The sequence below is a fragment of the Silurus aristotelis genome (assembly GCF_946808225.1).
Source record: "Silurus aristotelis genome assembly, chromosome: 16".
Lineage (NCBI taxonomy): Eukaryota > Metazoa > Chordata > Actinopteri > Siluriformes > Siluridae > Silurus > Silurus aristotelis.
In genome coordinates, this window is record NC_139589.1 from 20,003,006 (window position 1) to 20,012,551 (window position 9,546).

At 40.9% G+C, this 9,546-nt stretch overlaps 1 protein-coding gene across 1 annotated transcript in view; it reads left to right on the forward strand.

Annotated features, from left to right (window-relative positions):
* Window positions 1-8,161, forward strand: part of ric1 (RIC1 homolog, RAB6A GEF complex partner 1) — a 49,401-nt gene extending 41,240 nt beyond the window's left edge. The window contains exons 13-26 of the mRNA XM_083563942.1: window positions 6-44; window positions 174-284; window positions 943-1,032; window positions 1,895-2,055; window positions 2,252-2,384; window positions 3,044-3,160; window positions 3,328-4,152; window positions 4,411-4,569; window positions 4,826-4,962; window positions 5,260-5,534; window positions 6,390-6,587; window positions 6,822-6,999; window positions 7,467-7,649; window positions 7,781-8,161. Of these exons, the coding sequence (XP_083420068.1) occupies window positions 6-44; window positions 174-284; window positions 943-1,032; window positions 1,895-2,055; window positions 2,252-2,384; window positions 3,044-3,160; window positions 3,328-4,152; window positions 4,411-4,569; window positions 4,826-4,962; window positions 5,260-5,534; window positions 6,390-6,587; window positions 6,822-6,999; window positions 7,467-7,649; window positions 7,781-8,066 (2,892 nt within the window). The 3' untranslated portion in view covers window positions 8,067-8,161. The remainder of the gene's footprint in view (window positions 1-5; window positions 45-173; window positions 285-942; window positions 1,033-1,894; window positions 2,056-2,251; window positions 2,385-3,043; window positions 3,161-3,327; window positions 4,153-4,410; window positions 4,570-4,825; window positions 4,963-5,259; window positions 5,535-6,389; window positions 6,588-6,821; window positions 7,000-7,466; window positions 7,650-7,780) is intronic.
* Window positions 8,162-9,546: the final 1,385 nt, after the last annotated feature.

The following is a 9,546-nucleotide window of genomic DNA, read 5'->3' on the forward strand; positions in this document are numbered from 1 at the left end:
TTCAGATTCATAGCACATATCTCGAAACAAACTGGCCAATAAGGGTAAGTGTGTGTTTGTGTGTATGGGATGGATGTTTTTCACAATTTAATTTATCTATTTTGGGCCGAACGAACGGTGCATGGTTTTTAGATTGCCGTGTGCTTATGTGTTTTGTGTGTGTGTGTGTGCAGTTTGCAGCTATAGACTCAGCAGGTCAGTGTTTGGTTGTAGCGGGGAGACGCGGATTTGCACATTACTCATTATATACCAGGAAATGGAAACTGTTTGGAAACATTACACAGGTATGTGTTGCATGTATATTCAAAATATTAATGTGATCCGAAATTGTTCCAAAGACCTGCAATGACTTTAAGGGAGTTTTGTATTAAAATGACATGTTTAATAGAGGATGACCTATTCATTGTTTTTGCCAGTTAATCAGCACTGATAGTTTATTGCTGTAAATATCTGCTATTCAAAAATCCATAATGATAGTTTTTCCGGGTTGCGTTTGCGCTGAGAAGGTCCGTTGTCATTATATGGTACAGGAGCGGCCTCTAGAGGCGATTCACTGGTGCTCAATTTAACTCAATTTAAAATAATTTTCATAAATAAAAAAAAAAAAGGAACAAATGAGCAATACTTCAAAAGCATTTATTAATTTCAGTTAATGTAACAAACTTCAAAGCATTACCATTTCACGTAAATCTTAAAAGCCTAAAATGCCCATTTTTAATTGTCTTCACTAAAGCCAGAGCCAGAGTGTTTTTCTTTTTTTTATCCAGTATCCATTAAAAAAAATTTTGGTTGATTTAATTTGATTTTTAAATCGATTATCAGCAAGTGCACTTCAATCTAGCTATCTGAATCGGTAAAACCGGTCGACATCTAACATAAGTATGTACCGTTTTGCTCTGTACAGTTTTGTTCTTTAATCCATCATACCTGTGTGTATTGCAGGAACAGAGCATGGCTGTGACCGGAGGTCTCACCTGGTGGAATGACTTTGTCGTTGTTGCCTGTTACAACTTCATCGACCAGCAGGAGGAGGTACAGCACCACAGTTTACACATGAAAGCTGATTTAGTAGCTAATTAGGCGTTCTCGGATCTACCTGACATGACTTTGTCCTCAGTAAAGCTGTGGTTGTTCTGTCTGGGTGAACAAACCTAAAGGAAATAAATCTTTTACAAAAATAGTTAACAGTTCCATTCAATTGTGTTTTTGTATAGCGCTTTGGACATTTTACTTAAGCAGTTTTACAGAGATAAAGAATTTAGTGCCTATATGTTTATCCTTTATAAATTCATCCCTAATTAGCAATGTTACCTCACTATCCTCTTCGTCTTTTCTTTTTCTCTAAAAATTACTAAAAAAAAAAAAAAAAAAAAAGAAGAAAAGCAGCTTTGTCATGTTACAGAGGGGGGAAAAAGGTAATGGTGGAAAATCCTCGATAACTCTGGATATAAATGGTTAAACACTGGTCAATAAATGTTCACACAACTCTACAGAAATCGTACTAAGCAAAAATATCAATAAATGTTTTACGTTTTTGTGTATACATGTATATAAAACATGAACCCAAGTGAAAATACTAAACGGATTTAGCCTGATGCCAGTCTCAGTGTGGTATAGAAAATAAATTGACTTCCTCTAGCCAATCAGATTTGATGTTTCAACAGCACTGTGGTATAAAATGCAGTATTTCACACCATAACTAATTTTTCCAGAAATCTCAACACACTTTTGTGAGGTATTAAAATATTTGTAGATTATATATAGTCAATATGAGCCAATTACAGAGTCACTACGGTCAACAGCAATGTTACACTGCTCAGTAAAGTGAACAAAATGCAATCAATGTGTGTGTGCTTTACAATAGTCACTGATTGTGTTTATTTGTTGTGTGTAGCTGAGGTTATATCTCCGCTCCTCGAACCTCGACAACGCTTTTGCCAGCGTTACAAAGCTGCATGCTGAAACTTTGCTGCTCAACGTGTTCAGAAACACGATCATTTTGTTTCGCACTGACTGCTCCATCTGCCTTTATAGCATCGAAAAGAAGCAAGATGGGTAATGAACACACACACGCACACACACTCTAACTAGTCACACCGCATTCTCTTACCTTATATTGTAGAATAAAAACAACTGACCTGCATCTCGCATGTGCTTATGTTTATGCTGTCATAGTTGGCGTTTCAGTTTGCAGTAAAGTGTAAGATTTGAGATGGAATGATTTAGAGTAAATGTGTCTGTTTCTTCTCAGCTCTTCAGTTTCTGTAGATTTACTACAGGAAGTGTCCATGTCACGTTATATTCCTCATCCTGCCCTGGTGGTTTCAGTCACACTCACTTCAGTCAGAACAGAGACCGGAATGTCACTGAAAACCACACAGCAGGTACAACACACACACACACACACACACACACACACACACACACACACACAGTTCAGTTAGAATGTCACTGAAAACCATACAGCAGGTACAACACACACACACACACACACACAGTTCAGTTAGAATGTCACTGAAAACCATACAGCAGATACAACACACACACGCACACACAGAGTTCAGTTAGAATGTACGTGGCATTTCACTGAAAACCATACAGTGGGTATGCTCAATGTGGGTGCGTGTACACACACGCACCTTAGTCAGATCTGCGATGAAATTGTGACTAAAAACCACGCATCAGTTAACACACACACACACACACACACACACACACAATTTAGTTAGAATACTCGTACACTCATTTGATGGAAGCAGTTACCTACAAAATGTTTGAGAATCTAAGCCAAATAAAGTATTAATACATAGTACATGACAGCACTTTGTATTCTTTCTCTCTCTCTCTCACCTCTACTCTCTGCTTTTTTCCTCTTCTCTCTCTCTCTCTCTCTCAGATAGATAGATAGATAGATAGATAGATAGATAGATAGATAGATAGATAGATAGATAGATAGATAGATAGATACACACACACACACACACACACACACACACACAAGATAATATTGTAATTGCTGGTTTGCCGATCTTGTCTTTCTCAGGCATGTAATGCAGAAAGTATTTTGTTGAATTTGGCTGGCCAGCTCATTATGCTGCAGAGAGATCGGTCCTGCCCACAGGTGCGAGACAAGGACACAACAGCCAGTCAGAAAACCCTGGTGAGTTCAGGTTAAAATTCTAGAAGTGGATCTAAGTTGAGACTTTTTTTCAAATTTGACTTGTATTTTTACATGCATAGTTTCTGACTTTGTCCCTCCCCTGTTGTGTCTTTATAGTGTTTGTTTGTTTGTTTAAATGTTTTCCGTTTTTCCACTCTTCCTTTTAGCTGCCTTTTTCTCCACCTGTGGTTCTCGCTCAGTGTGTTGAGAGCGTGTGGGCCTCTAGTCATTACGGTTCTAAGAAGCGCCACCTGGTGGAGGCTCTGTGGCTCTCGTGCGGCGAGTCGGGGATGAAGGTGTGGCTCCCTCTTTTTCCGCGCCGCGAGAACCGCAAGCCGCATTCGTTCCTTTCGCGACGCATCATGCTGTCGTTCCTCCTCGACATCTACCCTCTCGCTGTGCTGTCGGAGGACGCTCTCGTTTTGGGTGCTGCTAATGACACTCTTCTTTACGATTCTTCGTTTTCCTCCAAAGATGGTCTCAGTGGAAATTCGGCCTCTCTGGATGGTACCGGAGTAGATGCCTCCACCAAAGAAAGCCTTTCCCGCAGACCCTCTGTGCTTTCTTTGGCTCGGGAGCCCCCCGAGTCATTTTTTCCGTTCTGTTTGGTAGAAAGGACATCACAGATTTACCTCCATCACCTCCTCCGTCAGCTGCTGGTGAGAAACCTGGGTGAGCAGGCCTTATTGTTGGCTCAGTCATGTTCCTCACTGCCTTATTTCTCACACGTGTTGGAGCTGATGGTGCATGTGGTGCTGGAGGAGGAAGCAACATCTCGTGAGCCCATTCCCGATCCACTGCTGCCCACCGTGGCCAAGTTCCTGGCTGAGTTTCCCCTGTTCCTGCGCACAATCGTCCACTGCGCCCGCAAGACCGAGTTTAATCTCTGGAATTACCTGTTTGCTGCAGTCGGGAACCCAAAAGATCTTTTTGAGGAGTGCATCATGGCCCGAGATCTGGACACGGCAGCTTCCTATCTCATCATACTTCAGGTAATTTTAAGAGCAAATGGACGTTTGGCTAATTATAAACCTTAGGGTCAATAAGGAAACTGCAAAGTGAAAGCTGAAATGCTCTCAATTTATTTTATGTCACTGTGTTTTACATTTATTTAGCTTTTTCAAAACTGCGTATGTGTGCATACTGCATATTGAGACAGAAATGCATTATTGTTTCCTACGATTGGCTTTCTGACTTTGTTATTGCTGAACTGAAAGTCAGATTTCATAATAGTGTCATTATTTTGCAAGAACATGGAGGCTCCAGCAGTGAGTCGTCAGCACGCTACTCTCCTCTTCAACACGGCACTCGAACAAGGAAAATGGGATCTCTGTCGTCACATGATCCGATTCCTCAAGGCTATTGGCTCAGGGGAGAGCGAGACTCCACCCACTACTCCGACCAGTCAAGTGAGTGTGGTGTATTGAATTGTATTGAAACTCAAGCACACAAACGCTGTTGAACTTAAACAATTTAAATAAACTACTTTCGAAATGTTTCTATACACTTTAATAGCAGTGTATAAGTGTATAGAGTGTACACTGTAAACATTCTTAAAACTACTCAGGGTGAGGTTTTTTAGCTGTTGAATCTCCAATACATTAATCTGATTGTTTTGCCATACCGACACAATGATTATTAATAAAAAAAATTTTGTCTGTATAGGAGCCAAGCTCTACAGGAGGTTTTGAGTTTTTCCGTCATCGCAGCATCAGTCTGTCTCAGTCGGCGGAAACTGTTTCTGCAGGAAAATTCAATTTGCAGAAAACCTTCAGCATGCCTTCAGGACCTTGCACTAAAGGGTCTGTGTACACATTGACTTTGTCTTTTTTAATGATCAGATATTTGTTATATAATAGCTGATAGCTTGTATGCCATAACATTTGCGTGTATAGGATTTACAGACTCGGATCAGGTACAAGTTGGCATTTGTATCCTGATAGTCACTTAGAATTTAGATTAACATGGCAGAGGTAGAGCTGCATCTTGCTAGAGACAGAACAGGAAAAGTCTTATTTAGCACGACAAAAGCCCGTTCATGCGTTAGCATCGATTTGATTCTCATTTGCTGACATGTCGTATTACTTGTGTGCCTGCAGTAAGGAGAGCGACAGTGCTGAGAACATGTACATCGACATGATGTTATGGCGTCACGCACGACGTTTGCTGGAGCAGATCCGTCTGAAGGATCTCGGCAGTTTCTCGGCGCAGCTGGGCTTCGAGCTGATCGGTTGGCTGACCAGAGAGCGCACGCGCGTCGCTCGAATCGCCGACTTTGTCTCCGCCCTCAAATGCCTCCATAACGACTTCCTGTGGCCTTTTCCTGTTCTGCCCGCCGGCTCACCTCTCAAAAACGGACGCGTGTGTCGAACAGGTGTGTGGCCGTGTTGTGCGAAATACAAATCCTGCCATGTGATTTATATGCAGTTGTTAATGTGTCTACATTTTCAAGTAGTGTAACTTGTATACAAGTAAAAGAAATGTAGTTATTTGTTTAGATTTGTGAATCCTTGAACATATTAAGTCACGTTCCCAACCCGGGGGTCAGAACCACCACTAGGGGTCACTAAATATTTTTGAAGGGTCCCCAAGCGCACTCTTGAATTCATTTTATTATTTAGGTATTTTATTTATAACAGCACCATCAATAATTTTAATCTAAATATTTTTAAACTAATTCATATATGAAATGAGAAGAAATTTCCTTAATTTTTTGCGGCGTATTGTGAGAGCAGGAACGTAAAGACATAGCTTTGAAAAAAGACGCAGCAAAGAGGAAATATAGCAAAACGCCTGGGAGAAGATAAAAATGAATGTGTTGAATAGAAAAATAAGCCCTACAAACTAAGGAGGCATCAGGGAACCAAACACCCACAGACGGTTGGTAAACCCAGAAAATATTTCCTATGGACAAAAAAAAAATTATGCCCAATAGACCCCAGAACATCAGAGATGCTTTGACGAGCGCTGGAACTGAAAATAGACAAGCGACGTCCTTCAAGTGTGCTCTACTTATTGTCTATTAAAAAAGATTTATACAACGGATTGTCACATTAAATTAAATGCATCTGCTAGTTTGATTGATTTGACGGTGGGGTGGAGACATGGGGGTCATTAAACATTTTCATTGGTAAAATACTGAAAAAAAGAATGGAAACCATTAAAGTAAGTTAATGTCTCAGTTCTTATTGTCTTTTTTCTGTCTTTTTTTCTTTTTCTGTCTCTGCAGTGTTAAATGCACGTCTTTTGAAGTCTCGGTCTAACGATAGCTTATTAAATAGCGATATGGACACAGCACCACCTCAGATCGCAACCAATCACAATTGGTTAGACAGACTGGGGGCAGAGCCTAAAGAGATTGACTCCGCCTCCTCTCACGGTGCTCCGCAAACACAAGAAGCCTTTCTATCTCCTCTTATCAATAAAAGTAAGCAGAGTTTGTTTCTAAGAAACTTTGTTTTCGCTTTATTTTTGTTTTAATTATCTTACAGCCTGATCCCAAATTTTTCTTTTTTTTTTTTCTTCCTTCATTTAATTCACCAAGAAGGTTCTTATACGTCAATAATGTATCAGAATTAAGTGCTGTTTCTAAAGAATGAAACCCTCATATGGACTCTTTAGTAAAGTTTGTTTGTGAAATGGTTAACGCTCTACTTTCCAGCGGAGGAGTGCAGTATCGGCTCAGCCACAGATCTGACCGAGACGAGCTCCATGGTGGATGGTGACTGGACGATGGTGGATGAGAACTTCTCTACACTAAACCTCAGCCAGTCAGAGCTGGAGCACATCTCCATGGAGCTGGCCAATAAGGGTCCCCACAAGTCCCAGGTGCAGCTGAGGTAATTTTACAGGAAAAGACATTTCTGACATCACTGAGTTTTTCCTAAACAGTTCCCAATAGTAATGAATTGCACACTCAAACAAGTTGTGGAACAAACTGTTACTGTAGGATTGAATGTTTACAGTATAAAATTAACATTGCACTGTTTTAGAATTGAAATTTGAATAAAATGCTGTGCAATGAACAGGGTTTGGTGTTGGTTTGAAGCAGTAGCTACAACCTTCTAGCGGTAATATGATCACATACATTAGAGATTGCATGGTAGCGGTTATAGTTGTAATTTACCAACTCATTATTTCAGATGTGAATTATGGTCTTAAAACCCTTCAGGGAGCTCTGCCTATTTGAGTCTGGAAAAGTATGGAATTTTGAAATGAGAAATGTGTTGGAACTCTGACATTAGCATGTTTTTTTTTGGAGGTAGACTGCTGGGAGTGTGGTAATCAGTCTGTCATCTTTCCACAGGTACCTGCTGCATGTGTTTTTAGAAGCAGGATGCTTGGAATGGAGCATTGTGATTGGTCTGATTCTGCGTGATGTCAGCATCATTAAGCAGGTTTTGGGTTATTTGGATGCTGCGGATACGGAAACGGTTCAGAGTGTACAAGCAGGACTCATCGCTATCGATCAGTGGGCTTCATCTGACTGGTGTGTGTGTGTGTGCGCAATAATAATAAACTACTATGAACTTTGGTTTACATAAAACTAAGCAATTATTAATGATAGTAAAAAATGTAACTTTGACCATGCTGTTTGTCTCTGTCACTGTCTGTCTCTAGTCTGGGTTATAAGCCCTTTCTGAACCTCGTTGCTCCTGAGCTGCAGAAGCTGTGCGACGTCTCCGAGGATCAGGTCCAGCTCGACACGTTTCAGCCGTCCGTCTCCAAGATGGCCGACCCAGTTCTCCCCCGAGTGGAGGAGCATCGCGGAGTCGCAGCCTTCACCCTTCCCATGACTCTCGAGATCCCTGCCGGCTCTGCGCCTCGTATTATGGAGGACAACCACAAGGAGGAATTGGAGGATGAGGCAGCTGATGAGGGCGCTTATGACTGCACGCTCTCGTGATTAGAGAGAACCAGGAATCGGCGGGATCTGGATTCCTCTCCGTGTCCTAAACCACCTTAGATGCTAGCGTTGTTAAAAGAAAGAAAAAAACAAAAGGGCACACGTGCATTATGGGTCACGGTATGAAGCGCAGGCAGAAGGCGGGAACTTTGTCTGGGTTTCAGTTGCACAACTTCATGTCGGGGTGTATTAGGGGGACACTACAGAGAGAACGCAGGATCCGGTTTTAGATTAGGAATTGCGCTTTTTTTTTATTCACCATGTAGGGCTCGCATCATGGCACAGAGGTGTTGTTCAGTAGGAAAAAACTGGATTTGACATCATATGTAATAAATACCGGGAGAAAATCTGGATCATTACAGATCAGTGTTATAAAACACTTCTGATACATGAGTGTATGGCAGCAAGAGACAAACAATTTGCTAAATACAATTACCTTTTTTTTTTTTTTTTCTTCTTCTTTTTTTTTTTTTTTTCTTTTAGCAACTTTGCCGTGAAATATATCACTTTGAAATCCAGCACAGTATTTCAGGGCTCAGAGTTGCTTATTTTAAAAGCCATGGCACCATAAAATCTCAATTGTGGTCCAATATCAAAATGTTTAGTTACATAGCCAGGATATTCGGACATTTGCATTGGTTACTTTAAAATTTTAAATGTTTTGTTAAAATTCTAAATTAATTACTTTAAAATTTCCGAACCAATCGATACTGATTTTTCCAAGAAGTTACGATTTCAGAAGGCGTTTAACATTCCGATCTCTCGCTTGTCCACGATTCTGAACGGATTTGTTACATCAGCGATGGAGAAGGCAGTAAACTCGTCGTAAAATCGCACGTCCTCCCCTCATCACCCTGCATTATCTGAACACCACCTGCATCCTGACAACTTCTCGTCTCCTCAAGAGAAAACCGCCTGTGTGGGATGACGTGTGGCCTACGTGGTGAATAAGGTGGACACGGGACAGTGTAGGACGGAAGAGACTCGGTGTGCGAGTCTAAAGCGATTCTGATGTGTGTTTATAGGGAATGCTGCAGTTCTGTCTCTTTAGGATGATTTCACATCCATCCAGACTGCGCTCTTTGTGCGTGTGTGTGTGCGTGTGTGTCCTGTGTTCTAACACCAGTATTATTGATCTCTATGAGAGGAGGCTGTATTTCCAAAAAGAATTGTAAATGTAGTCCCTTCATTGTGAAGCGGCGGATAAAAGGAATAACATTTTGAAAATCCCCACACCATTAGTTCATCCAAACGGCTAGGTTGCTGCTAGGGCTAGGTTAATTAGCATATTTTGATCGCTCACTCTATATATACATTCACACAAATGTTTATGGTTTATGTGGCGTTTTTTCGAGCCCTTACACCAAAAGCCGGAAAACGACTTTCAGATTTTATTTGCATGTGTAGAAGTTACACATCACACAGGCTGCATCCAGGTTGAACCTTCACCTGGCTGAGAAATGAATTGATTAAAAAATCT